The sequence below is a fragment of the Orbicella faveolata genome, unplaced genomic scaffold, assembly GCF_042242905.1.
Source record: "Orbicella faveolata isolate gen_17 unplaced genomic scaffold, um_ofav_v1 contig_1, whole genome shotgun sequence".
NCBI classification, from domain to species: domain Eukaryota; kingdom Metazoa; phylum Cnidaria; class Anthozoa; order Scleractinia; family Merulinidae; genus Orbicella; species Orbicella faveolata.
This window is the reverse complement of record NW_028301536.1, coordinates 15,396,812-15,420,804: the sequence shown is the minus strand read 5'-3', so window position 1 is coordinate 15,420,804 and position 23,993 is coordinate 15,396,812. Positions and strand designations below refer to the sequence as shown.

The following is a 23,993-nucleotide window of genomic DNA, read 5'->3' as shown; positions in this document are numbered from 1 at the left end:
AACTTAGTTTCCCGCTTGACCAATCAGTGAACAAATACACTACAATACTGATTACATGACGTACCTCTCGTGAAAAGACAACAAAATGGCGTCCAAAGTTCCCTTGGAATTTTGGTAGTCCTATTCTAAAGTGATCTACCTTGTAACGGCAGCCAGTTCAGGGCCAAATAGATCAGTGAGATATCGTTGAAATAGTCTCTACCGATCGCTTCCCTTCACAAACTAAGCAAAGCCTGAGGTGAGTATCGAAACGTTGCTATCGGGGATTATTTTAAATAACATTTGAGCGTATACTTAAGTTCACTTTTACTTATATTTTCAACGGTGGTGATGCCCTACACCAAAGGTCTCGGGTTTTTAATGTAAGCTGAAGGTAAAGGTTTCCGTTTTTCTATAGCTAGGAACTTATCGAGGTTTCAGCTTATTTTTTGCACGTAGTCAGTCAATAATTTCCCTCTCGCTCTATATTATGAGGAAATAAACATTGAAATGATAACTATTTGTATCGATCACCTCCCCAAGCATATATCTGGCTGGTCATTTTACTCGTTGATATTCCCGGAGAAGCTGGAGTTTGTTAGTAGTCTACTTACTTGGTAAATAGTGCTTTTCATACATTCTGATTGGTTAAGGTGGCCGAACACAGTTGTCAAGTGCCTATGCCTAATTCACCATTAGTTTTAAGCTATTTATGCTTTGGCGGCCGTTTTCTGCAAGAGTCAAGGTTAACAACAGAAGGGTTTATTCTCCCATTTTGGCTAAGGTGTGTGCTGTTGCCATGGCAACGGAGCTGGTTAGAAACAACGCTTGAAAAATGGTTTTTGTTTATTTAAAAAAATCCAGTCAGAGTTTTTTCATCATTTGCCTACTACAAATTGACATTAAATCCCTTCCGTCAACACTATTCTAATAAAATTTTGACATAGACGATTTTTGTAATTCGCCGTAAGACATTTTCACTGCATGTTCTGTATTGTTAAAAATTCCTTATGTCAAAAATTAGATTTTTTGTGACAGATCATTCATGTGGTTTCTGAACTATTTTTTTTTTTGCCAAATTTCTTGAAATTCTAACGACTGGGGCATTAGAAATCGGCAAGTTTCTGCAAAAGCAATGACTGAGTTGCCAGTAATCGGATAACCGTGTTTGTACAAAGAACTCTGGGATCGTCATGGGGCAAACATTGCAAGTCGCTGGAAGGAAATGTATGGCGAAAAGTTGTTTCGACGCCCAAAAACATGGTTCTGGGGAGAGATCAACGCTTTTTCGCCATTGTTTTATCGCGAATGGATTTTGGCAATGTTGATACATGGAAAATGTAGGTTTTTGTTTGAGTAACTGTGAAATAAGCGATAAAATGTACCGATAAACTCCCTTTGCTTGCGTGAGGTTTATTGTGAAATACATTGAAGAATATTGAAAATTTCAATACACTCCTGATCTCGAGAGGCTACCCAGAGCAAATGGTAGAAAAGACCCTCCGAGAAGTTAAATATAAAGACAGAAAAGAAGCTCTAAAACAGAAATCGAAAATTGCAGAAGGAACAGCTACCCTTTGTGTCGGGCAATTTCACTCAACCGTCAATACCAAACTTTGGAAAGGATAATCACGTAAAATGGCACTTTTAAAGACCAACACTCAGAGATATATTCAAGAAGCCACCCTTGATCTGTTATAGAAAAGGAAAATCACTGAAATATGTGCTTGTAAAAGCAAAACAAAGGCTTTGAGCAACATAGTAGCCACACAGCATGAGTCACGCGGACTCATTTGTCATTAAATCAACCCCAGACAGCACAATGATCACCAGCGGGCTTATTTCCAGTATTACTTGAATGACCGAGCTTTCAAATAAGCCAAAAGAAGCCTGTACACGACTTAAAAGGCTTTACTGGGTTATTTCCTCTCGATTTATACCTAATTAATTTTGTAATATTTTCAGACCATAACGCGATGTAAATTTCACAATAAACCTCACGCAAGCAACAGTGTTTATCGGTAGATTTTGTCACATATTATACGGTTATAAACGGGGTTGACCGTGCGAGACTTGGAGAAGGACTGTCGAAAGGGAGCCGGAAAAGGAAGGTTTAAGGACATGGGCAGCAGCAGCATTGGCTGCGGAGGACAGAACAGCCTGGAGGCAGAGAGCTTACGGCCCAATTCTCCACTTGGAGAACGGATAAATGATGATGATTATACGGTTATTCAAACAAAAACTTACATATTCCACATATCAACATTGCCCAAATCCATTCGCAATAAAAATGACAGCGAGAAAGCATTGATCTCTCTCAAAAATCGTTTTCTTGTACCTCGAAACAACTTTTCGCCATACATTTCCTTCTAGCGACTAGCAATGTTTGCCCCCTGACGATCCCAGAGTTCTTCGCACAAACACGGGTATCCGATTACTGGCAACTCATTCATTGGTCTCAATTTTGCGAGCAACTGCGCTGCATTTAACTGGGTTTTTTTGGTAACAAAGAAAAAGCTGAGAATTGCTGGGTTCTTTGCATCGTTACCCTTTCTAATATATCTTTGTAATAAAAGACTAAAGCCATCAATACACTGCGTTCAAATATAGAGGAAAATAGCACAGATAGTGCAAGTGTTGAGTAAATAAAATGATCACTGGATCGCTCTATTGACTGTATAATTATTTGTTTTAGATGTGGCCCGCCTAGCTTAGCCCAGGCTACCTGCGGGTTCACGCTGTTGCTATTGTCAAGCTTTTCTTAACTTAATGTGTATATCTTTCTGTAAAATTGTAAATATGCGAGTCATAATAAAAGTTGTTGTTGTTGTTGTTGTTTTTCCAATCCTTGTGTGCACGCTGAATTGCATCGGCAAAAGCACGCACGAAAACTGTGTTTGGCCACCTTAACTCCGAGGTGATTAGCAAAGTACTATTCACCTGCAAGCAGAGATTTTGGAATTTCTGACCATTTATCAGTTTAAGTGAAATAAGTACCAGTATATATTTATTAAAACAATTATTCACCTTGGTGTCAGCTCAGTAAATATCCAGCACTGTTCACCTCCACTTCTGATCAGTAAATAATGGTTAATTAATGGGATAGAGAATTTGACATCATATGGGATAGCTGGCCAGAGGAGAATTTGAACGAGTTGCCTTAAAATCAAGGGACAACTCCTTTCTTTAGTAACATTGTGATTTGAAAAGGATGGCCGTCAAAGCCTTTGCGTGTGCTGCATGTATTTGATGGCAAATATATAGTTTTGCTCATGAAATTCTGTTTCCTTTTATGCCAAAAGGATGTGTTGGATTGGTGGGACATAGTGGAAGTTCATTGTGAACACCAAAAGATGTTAAAGAGCATCTGCGAAGGAGGCTACCAGTCCATCAGATTTGCATACTTTAACTCTGGCCACGAGAGAAGAGAACAATTTGAAATTGGCAACTCATTAATAATGTTTAAAATCTCTTTATTATAGGCTGATGAAGAATTAAAATGACCGATGGTTTTCCATTTTGATGGCAGATACAGATCAGCTCTTGAGTGTAAATTCTTGGAGCAAGTTGAAGAAGACTTAGCAGAATTTTGGAGTATTTGTGGAGACAATAGTGTTCTTGTGTTTCCTCCTCTGAGTGCTCATTATCGCTTCCTCATTCACGAGCTTGTAGGACAAAATTCCAAGCTTCAGACAGTGTCCGTAGGACAGGGACGGGAGAGAAGAACTGTTGTTTACTTTTCTCCTGAAAGGTACAGAAATGAACACACCTTGTATATCATAGCTGCAGTCAGATTCGGAAGTCTGTTGGTCCTATTATTAATAATTACCAATGGTTAAAGGAATATTAAATGGGAAAGTGATAGGTGACGCTAGACTAGGGTAATCTCACATTCGCCAAGTTTTCTTTATAATTTCTCAATTGTTTGTGCAAATACCAAAGTAAAGAAAAGAACAAAAGTTACAAGAAATGGCATGAATTCAGACTTGCAATGAAGTAGGGCATTATCAAGCTAAAAAGTCATTATAATAGTGGAGCTCCAGCGGCCCAAAGGGCTGCCAAGTGGAGCCCCATACTCATATAGGAAAGACAAGGAAACCCATGAGTTGATTTTCTCATGGTTATCATGGCTAGCGGTATTGCTCGTGGGCATGTACGCACAATGGCGATGACGATGACGACGAAGTCGCGCAACATGGCGGCCATACTCCAAATAATTGGTTGACAGAGACATGCAGCCTTGGTTTACTGTGTACTTCTTTGATATTGGACATCCATGTTATGGTCAATTGATATCTGTCAAAACAAAGTATCTGCTGACCAGTATCTCGTGACCATATCACGGGCTCAAGTTTACAGATTGCGTGTATTTTTTAAGTTGACTGCTGAACAAGTGCTGGTTTTCAATTGGATTGCGGGCTCATCCCAGGTTAACTTGTTGAAAACAGGGCAGGATTGTTCGGAAGCCAGTTAACACTAACCCAGGATTAAAAGTTAACCGAATTATAACTTTTTCTTCTATGCAAATGCTTTTTTGCTGCTTTGTTTTGTGTACATGGTGATTATTAAAACTCAAAACAGAAGGCCAAACAATATACAGAAAACCTCACTCACCTGTAAAGTTACAAAACTCAAATCAAAATTCTACCTTTTCCTGGGTTAGCTTAATCGGGCCCTGAGCAACCCGGCCTAGGAGCTACGCTTTTAGACTGGCCTAAATCTATATATTATTATTAATCTCAGACTAAATTTGGCTCATTTCAGAGATCCAGATAAGATGGCACATTCCCCTTCAACCTCACAAAAGACTTTTTTTGGAAGAGGAAGAGGCAGGTAATATATGTTAGGGTTGACAGCCAGACTGAATGAGCGGTTGCGAACGGAAAGTGCGTTGGCAAACTTCACTTAATGGCAGCGATAAGGCTAATATCTATAATGCTGCATAATAATAGATAGATGAAAGACATAAAGATCGTGTTCATGAAAAGTAGGGACTTGTATATAAGCGTTCTCCAAAATTATATCAATTTTTGTGCTTTCCAAATAATTGTTGTTGTTGATCTGTTGAGAATGCAAAAGTCAGCTGAAATGTTTAATATATAAATAACACCAAAACAATTCCTCTAGAAGAGAATGCTAATCTTAATAAGCGATACATTGGTTGAAAGTTCATGTTAAGCTTGTCCACAGTGTTCTGTAACGCAGTTTTGGTTTGTATGTATTCAGGAAGACCTTTGATTCAGACCTTCTTGCAATCCGAAGGATGATATCATTGTTTCTAAGTCATTATCACCCTCTTAACCATTGGTCAAGTCTTCTTGATGCTTATTCCTTACTATTTTGATCCCTTTAAAGGTGTGTTTTGGTTCTAAGTACAGAATATTGCTGTCTAGAAGAAAACTATGACACATGACACCATCTTTAGTTTCGATGTTTTGATCAAAAAACAAAACTTTCCCCTACCCCCTAAAATATGCAAAGGACCAAAACACAATAGGTACCAAAGAAATCTCTGGGGAGTGGGCAAGAGGCAATTTCTTAGTATTTTCAAGGGCCACTTGCCTCGCCTACCCTGCAGGGGAGTTCATATACGCCCCCAGCTACCCCTACATGAAGTTAACGGAGTTAACAATGAGAAGTTTAACAGGTTTGGTTGTGGTCTTTTAGTATGTCATCATATTGTGTCCAGCTGATGAAAATATTGACATCTGAGGGCCACGTTTTTGATCAGGAACTAGCATTTTGCTTACTTGAAGTATCTTTCCCAATTTTCTAACCTCAATAGTACTTCGCACTAAAAACCACTGGCCTGTTCTGGGCTCTTATATATATTTGTGGGGAGCTTGGGAAAAATAAAAACATGAACAGGGGAAATCAACCAACTAGGTTAGGAATTGGGATGGGGTAGGATTGTGGTAGGAGGGGTGTGATTCTTTATATAGCCTGGCACCTGTTTCTTCTCTTGTTTATGTGTATTCAAAAACCTTGGAGGCTACACAGGCTAAGACCTAAGATTTGTTCATAATGTATTATTTTAACCATTTGATAATAATTATCAATTATTAAAATTCATATCTTCGTGCCACTGTGTTATATCCTCTATATAATTCCTTTTTACTGGAGACATTTCATAAAATAGATAGAACACAGAATGACTATCATCCCAGGATGGGGTGATAGTCCATACCACGGTTACCCCAAGCATCAAGTTCTCTGGTACCCATTTATAAACCTGGATAGAGAGAGGCACTGTGAGAGTGAAGTGTCTTGCCCAAGAACACAACACAATGTCCCCGGCCAGGGGTCAAACCTGGACCACTCGATCCAGAGATGAGCGCACTAACCATGAGGCCACCGTTCCTCCCACACCAAGGGAGGTGCGGTGGGCTGATGGTTAGAGTGACAAATTTTGGATCAAGTGGTCTGGTTTGAGCTCTGCCCGGGTCATTGAGTTGTGTTCTGGGTCAAGAATTTTATACTCCTGCAGTGCTTTTCTGCACCCAAGGCAGCAAATGGAAATGAATAAACTTTAAGATCAACCTAACAAAACATTGGGGAGGGGGTTGTGCTGGGAGCAAGGGGGGGGGGGAGGGGAAGATAGCCTATGGTAAAACAAGAGCGATGTTCATTAAATACTGAAGTTGCTTCATAGTTACTGTAATGAAATCAGTGAGAGTTATAAGCATAGATAGAAACCACAACTATTGATTAAGGCTCTTGTTTTTAATAATAAGTCCTCCAATTTATTGTTGTAGGAGACCAAGACGGCCTGACCAGGCACTGTATGTTCCAGGAGCATTGAGAAAAGCTAAGTGTGACCAGCTCAAGGAAAATGCAAGTAAAGAAAGTACTGTAAACAGTGCAGAAAACAAATCAGAAAACAGAGAAATTTCAAAGAGCCATAAAGACAGTAATAATGATGAGACCAGCACCTTATTTACTCCAAAAGATGGCCGCGATTCTATCAAACCTAGGAGTGCTGTGCATGAAACCCAAACATATGAATCAGCTTGCCACAGTATACTTTCCACTTCTGAGAGAAAAGTTGATAGTAACACAGAGGGAACAGATAGTATCTTTTTTGATACAACTGTACAACATACAAATGGGCCATCACATCTGTTTATCGATGAGCAGTTATGGAGTGAAAACAAAGAGTCAAATAGGGAAAACATGATAGAAGATGACAGTGATCCAGTGGTAACAACATCTGAGAAACTAACTAGTAATGCTCTTGTCAAAGAATTTGATGAAATGCCACAGATCAGGGATGAAACAGATAAAAGCATTGAAAAAACTGTGCAGAAAATAACTGATGATCAAAGTTTATGCACCATTTCTAAAAAAGAATCTAGCTATGGTGAAACCGATCATAAGAAAGATGTACATGTAGATGTGAACTGTGGTATTTCTCAGACTCCATTGGTAACAACCAAAATAGGTGATTACAATGTGGATAAGAGTCTTTCAACATTTGAAGACAAAACTTGTGATTACGCGAAGGAAAAACCTTTGACAGAAAATGTAACTATACCCGGCAATCAAAATCAAGCTATGGTAAAATCTGAAACGAACTGTGGAAATGCCTCCATAGTGGTGGCCAGGACAGAAGAATCAAACTCACTTGGAACTGAAAATCAGTCTTTTCAAGATGATTCCGTGATAAAAACAATTGAAGATTCCGAAGCAGTAGTAGCTGATTGTGCAACAGTTGGTTTTGATGGTGAAGACAATGTTGAACAGGATGAAAGTCGGAATGGGAATGAGGAGACATTTCAAAGTGGTTGTGAGAACAAAGGAAGCAGTAGAGCTCTAACATTGCCTGGAAGTGGGGTTTTCATTCACGAAGAGGCACTAACACATGCTGTAAAACATTATGAAGAAGATGTTGCAACATGTGAATTGATTGGCAGTCAATCAAAATTGTTTAACGATGAAATCATTAAAGAGGCAGAATTGAGAACATCAAAAGAGGCTTCAATGGCTGTGTGCAAAAATGCTGTGAATTCTAAGAACAGCGCAGTGGTCACTAACGATGAAATCATTGAGGAGGCAGAATTGAGAACATCAAAAGAGGCTTCAATGGCTGTGTGTGAAAATGCTGTGAATTCTAAGAACAGCGCAGTGGTCACTTCAGATGTTGTTAATCTCACCTCTTCAATTGATTATGAGAATTTAGAATCTGAAAACAATAAGTCGGAAAGTAGGAATTCAATTGATTCAAACAATGAGAAAATTAAAACACTGCCTAAAACTATTGAGGATGCTTCAGGGTTAGTGAGAACAGAATTAAATGAAAATGTTGGTGAAGTTGAAACAGAGCAACAAAAAACATCTAAGAAGAAGAAAGGAAAGAAAACTAAAACTAAAGAACAGACAGAGGACAAGATAAAATCTAAAGAGAAGGGAGAAAAAAAGAGAAAAAAGGAAAAGAAAAGTTTGAAGGATAAAATTGACAAAGAAGTGAACTTAGACTCTGAAGAGGAGAAGAAATCAAAATCTAAAGTGCAATCAGCAAAGGAACAGGATAAGAAAGTTCCCAGTACATGTCATATAGTTACTGGGAAAAAATTGGTGGCAGACATTTTGTGTACGGGAGAATCTTTCAGCGCAAAAGACGACAATGATGATGATGATGATGATGACAACTGGGAATCAAATTTTGATGAGAGTGGAGATTGTCTAAATCCAGATTACTTTGAGGAGGTATGATTTTTGTATGTCTCTAAATTGAAATTTAGGTAAAAGAAGTGTAGTACTTTATTTTTAAATTAGTGTTTTTTCATGGCAAGTATTTTATTAGGTACTATGAATGGTATAGATCTCCAATATTATTACATTTACCCAATCGCAAAAAATGGTAATTGGATACCTGTACATGTAATTGGACACCCACATGATTGCCCACCAATTGTATGACAAATAGGCATGCAGAGAACAAATCATCGAAAATTTTGTGTATTTACTAAGATACAGTTGAAGATTAATAACAGCCCTACTGTGTTGTTGGAGAGAATATCGATACCCTCCCCATGGAAGACTTTTTGGTTTGAATTGCTCATCTGGAAATTTCAGTTTAGCTTCATATTTTGCTTAAGAGTCTTGGTTTTTGGACCCACATCCCCTCAGAATTTCCAATGACTTTCTATGAGGTGGGCTTGGATATTTTCTGGAATCACACAATGTTGTTTTTTGATGAACTTAGCAACCCTTTCTTGACCCTGACCCTAAACAACAAATTCCCAATTTACAGCCTTCTAACCTTCTTCCCCAACTATATCACCCTTCTGCCTCCCATTCCTCTTCTCCTGTTTTTGTGGGTAAAGAGCTACCCTCTGAGATTATTAAAAAAATATTGACTGAATTTCCTCAACCCACATTTAGCACTCCTTCTTGCATAATTTTAGCCACACAGAAGAAAGGGGGTGTGGGAGGGAGTTCTGGAGTGGAGATGATCCCTTCTTCTAGATTCACCACCCAAAGGAATTTAGTTACAGAATGAGAAAAAGTAACAGATTGTGAAAACTTGCATGATTGGAAGTTTTAGTTACAGGACTGGTGTACATTTGTTTCATTACTACAATACTATTGATAATAATTTCATAGTTGTCGTTGATCTTGTCCCAATAGCTCTCAAGGTTAACAGGAATAGCCAATCCTGAAGTTCACAAGACTCAGTTTGACTACTACTCTTTCAAGCCAAGGCAAATTGAATTGGATGATGAAGGTTTGTCTTTGAATATGAGTGTTACTACACCTATTACCGTAGTATACTAATTCAGATGCTGCAATCTGATTGCCTGAGCTATAAATTACACTTGGTCTTCTCTGTGCAATAACCAGAGATTGCCTCTTGAGTGGTAATGTTTTGGGGGAATTCTCATTTCTTTAAAGTTTTGGAGGAGGATTTGATAAATATTTACAGATAAAATTATAAATTTCCCAAGAACAATTATTAAGGAAAGGCGTAATTTACGATTATATCAATTTTGAAACCTCAACACCGTTGAATGAACACAGATGTCAGTTTCAAGTAACAATTCACATTTTGCACTATTGCACTGAAGCATGAAGTTTATGGTTGCTCACAACAGTTTCCAGCATGTTGCAACAATTCAAACTACTTTCAATTGATGGTCTGTAACACTGCCACTCCTTTTCAGTTGATGCTTTTTTCCTTAATCTAGCTTAGAGGGCTTATATAACTCACAAACAATCTGTTTGGGCATTTTCTTTGATACCATCATTGAACATGTAGACTGAAATGACCCATAAAAGACAAAGTGCTGAAAAATGCTGGAAACCATTATCAGTCTTATACTAAATTAAATGCGTTAGAGAAATTATTAGTATAATTTGAAATCATTGTTTGAAGCAAATTGGACCTTTGGCCTCATTTACTATCACTGCAAAATCTTGAACTCATTATGCAATATTTCTTAATTATTTATTTTTAATGTCCACTATTTTGCAACCTCATTTCCAGGATCTCTCTCCTCTGCTTTCCTTGTTCTTGGGAGAAAGACCCTGGTTGTGGCTGGTCACATGACCACCTGTGACACAAACTTTTCCTCCAGGGTAGAGTCAACAAATAACTTTTGTCGATCTCAACTAAAGCAAAAGAAAGGCAATTGCTGATCATTGCTAAATTAACCACACACGGGCAAATAAACCTTTGAAATTCTCCAGTCCTATTTTAAGCTTCACTAAGGTCAAATGAAATAATTACATTTTTTACAACCATCATATTGAAGTATCACTCTGATTTCAATTCCAGCCGGTCAAATTACTAAGAGGTAAAACTGTTTTGCTGTTTCATGTTGTCTGAATTAACTCACAGAACATTGTTCGCTATATAAAGTGGTGTTTTGTTTACCATTTTGCAAAATATAATTCTCGACTATGCCAAGGAACCATGTTTAAACATCTGTCTGAATATATACTTCCAAAAACCTGATGCAGATGAAATTTAAGTGCAAGCTTATGTCAACAAAACTGTAAATCATTTTACATTGCTGTAAATCAAATGCAAGTCAGAATACTCGGCTTATCAGTTGTGTGACGGAAATACTTTTTAACATCAAAAATACTGTACAAAGAAGAAAATAAATTACCTCCAAATTCAGAGATTCAAGAGACTAATCCACTGGTTTCACTTCGATTCGGTTAGTGCCATTTTACATGTGCTAACCGTCGAACAATTTGTGCTTCATTAGGCTGCCGAATTTCTTTGTGAATGAAAGTCTTCTATATTTTGGAGACGGCAGCAATAATGTAGCACTCTTCATCGCCAAAATTTGACTTTGAACCCTGATAAAGCGGGTAGTTTTTAGCGACTGCTCGAGGTTTTGAAACCCACAAAGTTTGTCACACCAACAATCAAAACACTCTGCCACCCCTCCCATCCAACAGATTTTTTTTACTACCCAGATTCTGGGTGGTCATGTGACCAGCTGCAACCAGGGTCTTTCTCCCAACGAACAAGTCAGGCAGAGGAGAGAGAGCCTGGGAATGAGGTTCATTTTAGTGTACCCTTGTTTGTATTCTTGACACTGACTTACACTGTACATGATTACTCCATAGAGTTTGGACATATATTAGAAATCTACAACTTTTCTTCAGACTTAACAACACAAGACTTGATGCAGGCTCTAAGTTCCTTCAGGTAATCAATGTATAACCTGTGTTCAGACACCAATTCAGATTCCACCAATCCAGATTCCACCATTTCAGATTTGTTTCATGTGGCAAAGTCATGCAGGCTATCAATGTACAGCTTACAGTAGTTTTCAATTGAGTGCCATAAAACCAAAGCTAAATGAGTGATCACTCTCACTGACCAATTGACCACAAATAACATACTCAAACGATCCAGGAATAAAAACCAATCCAGTACCCCTAAGAGATACCAAGATCCTGCTTTGTAGGCATGGCTTGAAATCATTTTCACCCCTAAGAGGTGCCAATTCGAAAACTACACATTATCTCCTGACATACTTTTTCTGTGCAGTGCTCTAAAAGGTAACCGCAAAAGCTCCCACTGTTGACCTTTTGAGGCCAAATACCCTAAGAGGTAACAAAACCACTCTTTGACCCCTAAAAGGTATGACAAGTTCCTACGGGATATGTATCTAACCTTAAAGTGTATATGACTCAATTTTGTTTTCCGCTGATTCTGGTCTTTAATAATATTAGAAAAACGGTTGTAAAGTTTTAGATCGTGAGAATATTTTGAAACCCCATTTTTCGTTCAAAAGACGCGTTACTTTCATGTTGAAATTGTCCCAGAGATCGCACAGCCAAAATGTCACATGGTTTACGTCTGTGATGTCACTGTGTTTGATAAACAAAACAATATGGCTGAAAGTGAAGGGAAATGGAGCAGGTCGAAAATTAGCGTTACTAGCTAGCAAATCACTTGCACATTTGAAGCCATGTGCAAGAGAGATGACAAGGTGGCTTCCCGCGACAGCAACGTTATCATGATGTCACAAACACAATTCTCATCCCCAGTTTCCCGGGACACTTTTATAGGGAAGTTGGCTGTATTTTGGCTGCAAAAAAATCATCCAAATTGTTCACAAGAAACATTTTATTGACCGAAAACCGAAAACTGAATAGAGAGAGAGCAAAAATCTTTTTATACCCGAACGTAATAAGCCTAAATTTACATAAATATTAAACAAAGAAGCGTGAAACCGAAACTATGCTAGAATAGAAAAACAAAAAAGACAAAGGATACAGGATGACATAACCAAGGATGACATAACCAAAATCTCACGCAAACACACAAATCAATAAGCCAAATTCCCTCGTGTCCATTTCTCCCCCTCATTGATATGCCATAGCATATCAATTTAACGATAATGTCGATAACGAGGGGAGTGTTCCTGTCAGTTCAACGTTTTAAAAGTTACTAAAGTCCAAAAGTTCTTTGTTCATTCTCGTCATCATCATTCACTGCAATCACTTCTACAATCACTTCTCAAGTTAGTTCCTCTTTGCGTCTCCGGAAATAATTCATGATAGTTCCAGTTGACACAACTTTGAAATTGGTCTGGTCAATTCATTCCTTCTGACTTGAACCTTGGCCACTCTTACATCCCCCTCTTTTCCTGGGAAAACTTCGGTGATTCGACCAAGGGGCCAGTGTCCTCGCGGTGTATTAGGTGAAATGACTAACACGATGTTCCCGACTTGAAGATCTCGCTCAGTAGTCAGCCACTTCCTTCTGATGTTAAGAGCAGGTATCCACTCCCGAATCCATCGATGCCAGAAATGCCTCACTAATTCCTGGACTCTTCTCCACCTTTTTTTTGGGTTAAAAGCGGTGTGGTCTACTGATTCTGGTGCAAATTGTCCGCCGATCTGACCGAAAAGGAAGTGGTTCGGTGTGAGTGGAACATCATCCTCTGGATTAGCCGATTGGTATGTCAGTGGTCTTGAGTTCAGAAGTGCCTCTGCTCCAGTAAAAGCTGTTGTTAACTCTTCGTCTGTAATATCTGCATTGCCCAGAAAAGCATGTATTGCTCGCTTTGCTGCTTTGATCATAGTTTCATGAACGCCTCCAAAGTGAGGTGCAAGTGGAGGGTTGAACTTCCAGTTTACACCTTGGTTTGCCGTTGATTTAGTAATTTTCTCTTGGTCCAGCTCTTTGACCAAATCGCATAACTCCTTGTTAGCTCCAACAAAGTTTCCTCCATTGTCAGATGACATCTCTTTTGGGAGGCCTCTGCGGTTGACCATCCTGTAGAAAGCATTCAAAAATGAATCGGTGTCAAGTGCATAGGCCATTTCCAGATGGACTGCTCTGGACGCTAGGCAAGTAAACAAGCACAAGTAACGTTTTTGTCTACGTGTCCTTCTTCCCTGTACGGTGACGAATGGCCCTCCAAAATCCACGGCAGTCTGTGCAAAGGCTCTCAAGGAAGATCGAAGTCTGATCTGTGGGAGAGGAGCCATGACTTTCTTTGCAGCCTTAGCTTTTCTTTTTCGACATTCATTGCACTCCTTCTCCCATTCACGAATTTCTTCTCGACCACAAATGATCCAAAAGCGTGTCGATAAAGTCGCCAACATTTGATTTGTGCCTCCCGCATGATTCCCTTTCTCGTGATAATGTTTGACAATCAACTTCGTCACACAGTTCTTCCGGGGTAAAATTATCGGAAAGCGAGCGTCATGTGGTAGGAATTCTACATACTTGAGGCATCCATCACATCTCATTTGACCCTCCTTGTCAAGCCATGGTCGTAATCCGAGCAACTTGCTCTTCTTTGGAAGCTCTCTTTGTCTCTGAAGTGCTAAATACTCATCGGGAAACACCTTCCTTTGTGCACTCCTGATCGCCTGAAACGTAGCATCTTCGATTTCTTCCAACTTTAATTCTCCAGTTTCTCTCTTGCAACTTCTACAATTGTCTATGAAACAACGCACCCATGCTTGAACTCTTATCAACCTTAACCAACTTGAAAAGCGTTTTGGGTCGAGACGCCACAACTGATCATCATCGTGAACTGAAACCATTGCCCAGTCTTCGTTTCTTGCTTGTAAGCTGTCTTGTCAGTCTTGAGCCTTTTTCTTGATTTCTTTTTCTTCTGTAACTAAATCTGCTTCAATTCGATTGACAGGCCAGTATGGTTCTTCTTTTTGAAGGAAATCGGGACCATTCCACCACTATTCCTCCTTGGTCATGTCTGATATTCTCATGCCTCTTGTAATTAAGTCAGCAGGATTCTCATGGGTTGAAACGTAGCGCCACTGTTTTGGATTCATCAAACTTTGAATTTCTCCCACACGATTTGCTATGAAGGGTTTAAATCTCCGACTTCTTCCTCTAAGCAACCACAGAACGTTCATACTGTCAGACCAAAAGACTGCTTGACCCAGTGCACCACTGAAAACTCTGGAAGTAGACTCAGTAAGTCTTAGTCCCAGGACTGCCGCCAACAGTTCTAAACGAGGAATACTTGTTGTCGTTAGTGGAGCAACTTTTGACTTGGCTGCGACTAAGCGTGTCGACACCGATCCACTCTCATAGACAACTCTAGAATAGATAACAGCACCATACGCATCTTGCGATGCATCTACAAATGTATGCAAAGTTTCTGAGAGTGCAACTTGTTCTGGGCCAAATGGTAAACATCTAGAAACTTTGATCACTGGCAATTCTTCCAACTCACAGAACCATTCTTGAGACTTGTTGACCAACTCTCCTGGGCATAGCTCGTCCCATTCAAGTCCTGCGGTCCACATTTCCTGCATCATGATTTTCGCTCTAATGGTAAATGGTGCTAAGAAACCAATTGGGTCAAATAATGTGGCAATCTTTCTCAGGAAATTCTGTTTTGTAAACTGAAAGGTTTCCTCAAGCGGATTTGCCTTGAACATGAACACATCTTCTTCTGGTAGCCACATGACTCCAAGTGTCTTCACCGTTGGTAGAGGATCCTCGTTTATGTCGACTTCTGAGGCTCTGTCCTCGATTGGTATCTTTTCTAGTACCTTGGTAGAGTTGGACATCCATTTACAAGTGTGCATTCCAGCTTTGTTCCACAGCTCTTCTAGCTGCTTGTACAGCTCAATACCTTGACTATCGTCCGACATTGAGTCCATGCTGTCGTCCATATAGGTTGACTTGGACACTGTTTCAGCAGCTAAGGGCAGCTCACCTTTATGCTTCTCAGCATGAAATTGAGAGACAAACTGGGCATGAAATGGCGACGAGTTAACTCCAAAAACCACTCGGTTGAAGTGAAACTCTTCTGGCTCTTTCTGCTGATCCATTGATCTCCATAAGAATCGTTGACATGATCGGTCTTCTGGAGCGACTTCAATTCTCAAATACATCTCTGCGATGTCACAAATGCAACGGGGCGTCTTCTGAATCGAAGCAAAACATCGTTCAGATCTCTTTGCAATTTTGGACCTTGGTAGATGATGTCATTAAGAGAGATTCCGTTACACTTCGCGGAAGCGTCGAATACGATTCGAGTCTTAGTTGTGGCTCTGTCGGGTCGCACAACGGGGAAATGTGGCAGGTACCATTTCCTTGATGGTTTCTCCTCAGCTGGGTCGATCTTGCAAATGTAGCCCTTCTCCAAATATTGAATAATATTCTTTGAGTAGGCTTCTGCTATCTCTGGGCTTTTCAGTAACCGCTTTTCTGTGTTGCACAATCTGCATAGCGCCATGCCATAGTTGTCTGGTAGTTTGGGATCTTCCTCCTTCCATGGAATTGCCACTTGATATCATCCATCAACGTACTTAAGGGATTTTTCAACTCTCTTTAACGTACACTGTTCGTCATGATTCACAACGTGACATTCACATGACAAAATAGAATTCTCGATTTCCCAGAATTTTCGAAGAAGGGTGCTAATCTCATCTGTGTCTGACTGTTCTCGTACAAAATACGTTTGCGCAAAGTTTGATTGTAGGTCACCCCCTGTGAGGCCACTAACAGTTTCAGTACAAGTCCATCCTAATGGTGTAAGCCTGGCAACTGGTTCTCTGGGCTGGCCTCGAACATCCTTGAATGAGTAGTGTAACTCCGCGTAATCGACTCCGATTAACAAGTCCACAATTGGGCATTTGCCAGGATCTGGAAACTGTATTCCTTTCAGATGGGACCATTTGCCAACATGCTTTTCCCAGTCAATAACTCTCATACTTCCAGTGACTCATTCTGCCGTGAATGCACTCATCTTGGTCACCACATTACCATTCATACTCTCCAGCTCGAAGTCAACTGGCATAGTCTCGAAGGTTTCAGTCTGGCCATTTAAAACATTAACTGTCACTTTTTGGGGTTCTCCCTGAAGTTCCAATTCAGCAGCTACGTCAGCATTTAAATATGTTTTAGTGGATGCTTCGTCCAGTAACGCGTTCACTTTAATTCTACGATGGCCGTTCTTTAGAAACACCGGTACGGTCCGAAGTGCCACAAATCTTGGTTGAACGCCATGTGTAGTCACTGTGGTGTGTGACCTCTCTGTAAGCTGCTCAACTGGCTCCTGGGGAGGAGAAAAGACCACTGGATTTCTCTCTATGCCATTATTTGTTTCACTGCCTGCATCAGGTTGGGTGTCATCTGATGGCCCTTGAACTGTTTCCCGCTGATCACGAGAGTTCACCTGATCACTTCGCTCTGACAGCACAGGGTTTCGATGCAACAATCGGTTGTGAGTTTTCTGACAACTGTTTATTCCACAGATCCTCGATCTGACACACGCCTCTCCACTGTGGTCCCCTCCTAGGCAATGGTAGCGCAGTTTTAGGCTCTTAGCAGCTGCCCATCTCTCTGGAAGACTCATAGCTTTGAATTTCTCACAGCACCAAACTCCATGATGACCACTGCAGACTTTGCATGGCAGAAATCCAACTTTTCTCTGGTTTCCTGATGACTGCTTCGTATTGCCAAAGAAAGTCAGTCCATTATCTTTCTTGTTCCCACATTTGCTCAAACCTCGAATGGTTTCAGATGCCACAGTCTGGAATTCCGACTCTTGGATAATGAACTCTCTCAGTGTTTCTACTGACTGCCAACGGCCATTTTCGTAAATCCACCGATGATACTGCGCTAACATTCCTTCCGTCAATTTTTTACATAAACTGAGGTAAAGCGATCCGTTTCCTAACTCATCATGTCAACCGGCCTCTTTTAGATTGACCACAGTTACGTCAAGTAAATCTGCAAATCTCTCGAGGTCCTTTGTCAATCCAGGACGAAGTGGTCTAAAGTTCTCTAACTCTTCTAAATGTAGGGTGATCTGACATCTTTTACCACCAAACTTTCGTTCCAATCTTTCCTTGGCCGCCTCATAAGCCGCTGCAGAATGTCCTAAAGGCTCCACGACCTTAAGTGCCTCGCCTGATAAATATTGACGTAACTGAAGCAACTTGTACTCAGGTGTAGCGGGCGCTTTGTCAACGCATGCCATGAATGCTGTTTTCCATCCTTTGTACAATTTTTTATCTCCATTGAATACGGGAATTGAAACACGCTTGAGTTGTTTCCACATATCCTGGCCAAGTGATAGCGTACTTGAGCGATTCTCTGTCGATTTCTCCTCGTAAAACGCTGTTGTTTTCAGCCCTCCAAGTTTAAACTTTTCCGGTGATTCTTTCAAATCTCGAAGCTGTTCTTCTTCTAATAAGCAACTACGATATTGACGATTAAATTCTTCTAAATCTTCTTTAGAACGAGTGATATCTTGTTCCAGCTTGAATTGATCCTCTTGAATTTGCTTTTCCACGCTTTTGCGTTGTACGCTTTCTTCGATTTGGCGTCGGCAAGTATTTTCCGATGCATCAGTTGCCAAACTTGATAATTTGTCCTTCCGATTGTCCAAATATTCTTGTGCCTTGTCATGAGCTTCGGAAAATTCTGCTTCTAGTTTGTCCATTTCGTCTCCCAGCTTTTTCCGTTTCTCTTTTTCTTTGATACGTAAATACTCTTGTGATAATTTCTCCATTGTTTCCATGGTGCGTTCTTGTACTTCGCAAAGTTTTTGACAAACTTGTTTGACTTCCCGCCGGCTGGGACTATCTTCTTCATCTAGAAGGTACAACAACTTGTTCTTTACTCTGGTAAATGCCGATTTGTCCTTCGCTTTTTCCTGCTTTAAGTTCTCAATTCACTCCTCTCCTTTGTCCAATGCTTTGCTATGCTCGCTGTTCACTGACATGATTTGGAACCTCACTCTGCTACCAAAAATGTTCACAAGAAACATTTTATTGACCGAAAACCGAAAACCGAATAGAGAGAGAGCAAAAATCTTTTTATACCTGAATGTAGTAAGCCTAAATTTACATAAATATTAAACAAAGAAGCGTGAAACCAAAACTATGCTAGAATAGAAAAACAAAAAAGACAAAGGATACAGGATGACATAACCAAGGATGACATAACCAAAATCTCCCGCAAACACACAAATCAATAAGCCAAATTCCCTCGTGTCCACAAATTATTATTATTATTATTTTTGCATTTTCAAAACATTATTCATTTATTACATATATCAAGGAAGGAAAATACTTAAAAAAAATTTTTGTGTCATATACACTTTAAGAGCAGGGTAATGTGTGTGAGTGAAAAAAAGATTGGTTTTGCAGTTACTCCTAATTGGATGATGCTTAGCATAGTAATTATGGCTGACCAAGGCCCGGGTTGCACTAGAACCAATTTTGTTTGTTTAAAATATTTCCAATTTTTGGCGAGGAAATAATTGGCAAAAATTTCGCATGTTCCAAATTTTGGCAGCGGTCGCATTAGACCAACATGTTGGAACCAAAATGGTACTGAGTGAAATATACGTCACAAGATCTATTTTTCTCAATTAAGTGATTTATTAGATCACATGCGAGAGCTTAACTCTTCGCAGATGTTTCTCCGCGTTGCATGTTCTTCTCTCCGCTCTACAGCAACTCGTGATTTTCGGCCCATGATTGGACGAGCAGATTTTGCTCAGCTTTTGTTTGTGTTGTTGCTTGCACCACTTGCCATCGAAGAAAATTATCTCGCTGAAGCCATCTCTTCAAATTACTGCCAGTAACCGGATCCAGGTTACAAGTCGTAAGAATTTGAATAAAAATGCCTCTTGTTTACATTGAAATAACTGTAAAAAGCGTTAGATGAGCCGGCTAAAAAATGATTTTGTCCTGCTATCTCATGCACCAAACTGGACTAGCCATCAAAGTTATTCTCTCACCGTAATTTTATCCAGACATGTTTTAAGAAATATGACAGTTAAATGGTAACTAAAACAACATTGTTTGCTTTGCCAAAATTTGGAAGCCTCCGAGGCAGCAGTTCGGCTTCTTTGAAGATTGGCGAAATTTTGGCTCATCACAAAAATTTGGCAATTTTTTTAAACTGGGGGTGGCACTTATTTTATGCTACTTGTTGACAGATTTATTACTTATACAAACAAAATTGGCTTGAATTCGGTCTAGTGCGACCCAGCCCCAAAGTAAATGTGAATTAATTTTGACACCCAGTGAAAACTGCTCAAAACTGCAACAAGTCATTTCAGTGTCAGCTTTACTTCTTACCCTTGTGATCTATTGTTGGTTTTTCATTTAACGTAATTGATGCTCTCACCTTGGCAAGCTTAGTCTAGTTTTTATGTGAATTAAAGGACATGTGAAAAAAGCCCAGAGAAAGTATGTGCACTGATTGGTTAAAAATCATCTTTTTAAAGCTCGATAGAAACACAGAAAAGTCGTCATAGTCAAATTGTTCATTATTTCCTTTGAGCTGTTTTCTAAAGAAAGGTAGAAAACATTTTCTGTAGTCTGTATTGAGTTTTAGTATAAATCTACTAGTGTTCTATCACAAATGCCGTTCTCTGATTGGCTATGCTTCCCACTATCTATTCTGTGATAGATAGTGAGTAGCATAGCAGTGTGCCCTTGCTAACAAAATACTGGCCGCTTCCTGGCGTTTTCGAAGTGTCTGTGAAGAGGATTTCGATAAAGTTTTGAATGGCTAGTAGATTAATACTAGTCTAAAACAATTAGATTATTCACTCTCAATTTCTATGCATGATAGAAATCTCAAGCTCATAATCAAATTGTTTATATTGAAACACTCGTAAAAGCTTGGGTGAACTCTTGAAAAAAAGCTGTCAGTGGAACACTCGCCTGTCACCTCGTCTTCCCACAGCACATTTACTTGTTCTCTTAATATTCCACTTGAATGTGTTTCTATAACTCAATAGAAAAACAGAAAATGTTTTTAATTTCTTAATTAAAATGTAGTTAATATTGAAAAAATGATATTGTCAATCCAGCTAATGTTTTTATTATTAATACTTTTTTCACTGGTAATTTTACTGTTGTGTAATCTGTCTAGAAAACTTAAAACTGTTATTAGTATTTATTTAGGTTAAATTACTTTTATATTCAGATCAGGAATATCAGATTTGACTTTCAGGTCAGCAAGCAAAAATGCAGTGCAGACTGTCAGTGTGGCACAAAATTTTTCTGGGTTCTCATTTTTTCAATTTCAATTTTTACATTTTTTCCATGATCTGTGTGAAAAGTTCCTGCAAAAATTTTACTCCTTTGGTGAAATTATACATACAAACATCAGAGGATCTTGTTGATGCTATTTCTTAAAAATGTTTCTTTCATTCTGAAACAAAATGATGCAATTAAAACAAACCATTCAGAAATAAGAGTTGTCCTTGGTGCATACACTTAACAGGTGTAGCTGCTGAAAAATTAATTAAATATGTTAAACTTGAAGGTGCTATATAAATCAGCCACACTACTAAGGGCAAGATGTGACACTGATTACTGTGTTTTACATCTCTGCATGTTGTTTCAGTATTGAAATAAAGAAACTGAAAATCTTGTAGTTCAACTAACATGCAACATCACAAAAATTATGCCCAACAAGAAAACCAGTCTTTCACAGCTGCAAAATTAGTTCCCACAAAATAAAGAAAATTGCCGATCTGAAACGTTAAACTTCTGCAAAAATTTTGTGCTACATGGTGCTCTTTGGTGTAATCTTCTGAGTCAAATCAAAGCTTTGAAAGTCATAGATTTCATTTTTATAATGTTGTTATTCAATGGAAGGGTTGGTTTCGGTTATAATTATATTCAATTTTGTAAATTAAATTTATTTCAGGAGCAAAGGGTTTGACATCAAATGGGTAGATGACACACATGCTCTGGCAATCTTTGCAAGTCGTCATGCAGGTTAGATAAATAATTGCTCTGTACCAGTCGAAACAGCAGTTTTTATTGGAGCTCTTTGATTACATCTGATTTGTATTTTACATATAGTAGTGTTCTTTTTGAATTTGAGGTGGGAAGAAAACAGTTTGCACTACTTTCACTTCAATTGTTATAACTGTTTTATTTTATTGTTTTTAAAACCTGTTGACAGCACAAGATGCTATACAGTTATGCTCAGGTCCAGTAATGAAACTCAGGCCAGTCAGTGAAGGGACAATAGAGTCAAAGAAGAAGGCACATTATTGTTCTGGTAGGAGATTGTAACATTGGCCTGTGGGTAGGCTTACAAATACAGGTTCTAAAAGAAACAATTCAAACCAAGTTTGCCATTACTGCTTTTTGTTAAGTACACTTCATTGCCAAAGAGGATCTTTGAAAATATCTCACCATCTCGTGAAGTCTCATGTTTAGCATTTGTGACACCTGGTGTAAATTGGGTATTTGTAAACATGAGGTGATGTTACAAAATCCTGGATATACTTTGATGGACAAGCAATCCAGCCGGCAGAAAATCAATACTTTTTGTCCTGGATAAACTCCTTGAGTATGGGCCTGAGTGCAATCGTGACCTGTACTTAGTTATAACTGTACATAGACGGTTAATGTACTAAACCACTGACATGAGTGTTTGTTTTTTCAGAGTTCCTGCAGCCCTATAGGGAGAGACCACAGACCAGTAAGCTATTAGCTGATAGGCTAGTAACAGGTGCTCTAGGAATGAGGTCAAAAATGACCAGGGAGGAGAGGGTCAAGGAAAGAGAAAAAATCAAGGAGGCAAAAAGTAAGACTGAGTTAGCGTTATGTTATTAACATTCATTAGCTGGCCAGGGCAGTTTTTGGAGAACTCAGAAAACTAAGAATGTTGAACCACTCAGCACAACAACTAATGAAAAGGAAACTTGAGAGTAAATATTAAAAAATTCATATTCTTTGCAATTTTTACTTGTCCTTTCTCTTTTGCCACCAATTCCTACCAAAGCATCTAGAACGTGCTCCTTTTCTGCCCTGTAGCTCATGGACAATTGCTATAGCGACAGTGATCTAATATGGAGGTCACAGGGTTTAAAACGGAGCCTCAAGGTCAAAGGAGTTTGTGTGACTTAATGGTTTTTAATTTTCCGTAGGCAAAAGGCAACAAGAGAAGATCCAGAAAGCCCAGATATGGGGAGACTAAAGTCACTAAAGAACATTTTAAAATGCTTTTTAACATTATTTCAAGTATTGTAAGTTATTTTTAATAATATTGAACAGTCTGGTATTTTAAAGAACTATCTCTCATTTTATAGCAAGTGTTTTTTCTTTTTTTTATGCATCCATGTCAACATGCTCTTTCAATAAAATATCTCAGTGAGATAACTATGGAGTTGATATACGAAGGCACATTTTGTATTTGCGTGAGGCGTGTTAAAACAAGTTCTCTTTGCTAACCTTAGTAACAGCTGTATTAATCTATCAGAAAGTTCCAAAACTAAGCTTACGTTTGGATTTAGCAGCTTTTTCCTGTTACTTCTTTTTGGGCTGGATTTCAAGAGTAGTTTTCTCTCTTAAGGCTGATTTTGGCCTGCATAGGCAAGGGGGGATTGAAATATTCTTAGTTGTAGCATGCTACATAAACTGGAAATAAGCACTGGCCTAATGAAACAACCATTGTGCTTGAATTTGACTTTAGTTGTTTTCTAGAAGAAAACTCTAGAAACTAAGAGTTCGGTAAAGAAACAAGTAAATGCAAAGTGATTTGAGATTGGGAAAGGAAGCTGTTTCTTTGTTCTTTGAGTTAAATTGCAAAATGTTTGCAGACATAAATATGTCTATCCTCAAGGAATGACATCTCAATGCAAATTTGCAAGCTCCAAGCAATGAGTTTACTTGATGAGAATTATTCTTATCAAGTAAACTCATGCTGTCTGCAATATTATATTGGCTTCAGTGGGAGATCCAGACCTGCTTGCTTGCCCTGATGGCTTTTCTTCTTTCTGTGATTTTTTTTCACCCAAGATGAGGTGGGGGTGGGGGTGGGGGTGGGGGGGACCTGCCCTAGATCTGCCACTGGGCTTATAGGGTTGCTCTTGTAAATGTTTTGTTCTAAAATAGCATACAAGCCCTCAACTTCCTTCTTGGGTTAATATTGTCATTTTCAAACATAAATCTCTGCAGTCTGCCATCAACACTGTATTGTCTAATTTTATCACATTTCTGCAAACCCATTTGTCTCGTAGCAACAAGTACAAGTCACAAGTAATATTTTGATTGTTATCAAAAACAAT

The 23,993-nt window shown here is 39.0% G+C and overlaps 2 protein-coding genes and 1 pseudogene across 4 annotated transcripts; 1 reads left to right on the top strand and 2 right to left on the bottom strand.

The window, feature by feature from the left end:
- Positions 1-66: 66 nt before the first annotated feature.
- Positions 67-23,097, top strand: LOC110050104 (uncharacterized). 3 transcript variants are annotated; one of them, XM_089291690.1, is made up of 10 exons: positions 67-238; positions 3,509-3,730; positions 4,744-4,812; positions 6,735-8,685; positions 9,610-9,706; positions 11,563-11,644; positions 21,620-21,690; positions 21,881-21,979; positions 22,370-22,510; positions 22,854-23,097. In XM_089291690.1, the coding sequence occupies exons 3-10, from the start codon at positions 4,757-4,759 to the stop codon at positions 22,901-22,903; spliced, it is 2,547 nt and encodes an 848-aa protein (XP_089147816.1). In that variant the 5' UTR covers positions 67-238; positions 3,509-3,730; positions 4,744-4,756; the 3' UTR covers positions 22,904-23,097. The 3 variants fall into 3 exon arrangements, with proteins under 3 accessions (XP_089147816.1, XP_020611652.2, XP_020611643.2); XM_020755993.2 differs by having other exon boundaries at positions 3,462-3,730; positions 6,738-8,685; XM_020755984.2 differs by having other exon boundaries at positions 3,462-3,730.
- LOC149118209 (uncharacterized) lies at positions 14,656-16,138 on the bottom strand. The gene has a single exon (XM_089283147.1). The coding sequence runs from the start codon at positions 15,826-15,828 to the stop codon at positions 14,656-14,658; it is 1,173 nt and encodes a 390-aa protein (XP_089139273.1). The 5' UTR covers positions 15,829-16,138.
- LOC149118208 (uncharacterized) lies at positions 17,628-18,668 on the bottom strand (annotated as a pseudogene).
- Positions 23,098-23,993: the final 896 nt, after the last annotated feature.

Excerpts from the sequence above, each read along its gene's own strand:
- LOC149118209 (XM_089283147.1), bottom strand. The coding sequence starts at position 15,828 with ATGTATTTGAGAATTGAAGTCGCTCCAGAAGACCGATCATGTCAACGA.
- LOC110050104 (XM_020755984.2), top strand. The coding sequence starts at position 3,486 with ATGGTTTTCCATTTTGATGGCAGATACAGATCAGCTCTTGAGTGTAAA. Across the intron at positions 3,731-4,743 it reads GTTTACTTTTCTCCTGAAAG|AGATCCAGATAAGATGGCAC; the intron begins GTACAGAAATGA and ends GGCTCATTTCAG. Across the intron at positions 4,813-6,734 it reads TTTGGAAGAGGAAGAGGCAG|GAGACCAAGACGGCCTGACC; the intron begins GTAATATATGTT and ends TTATTGTTGTAG.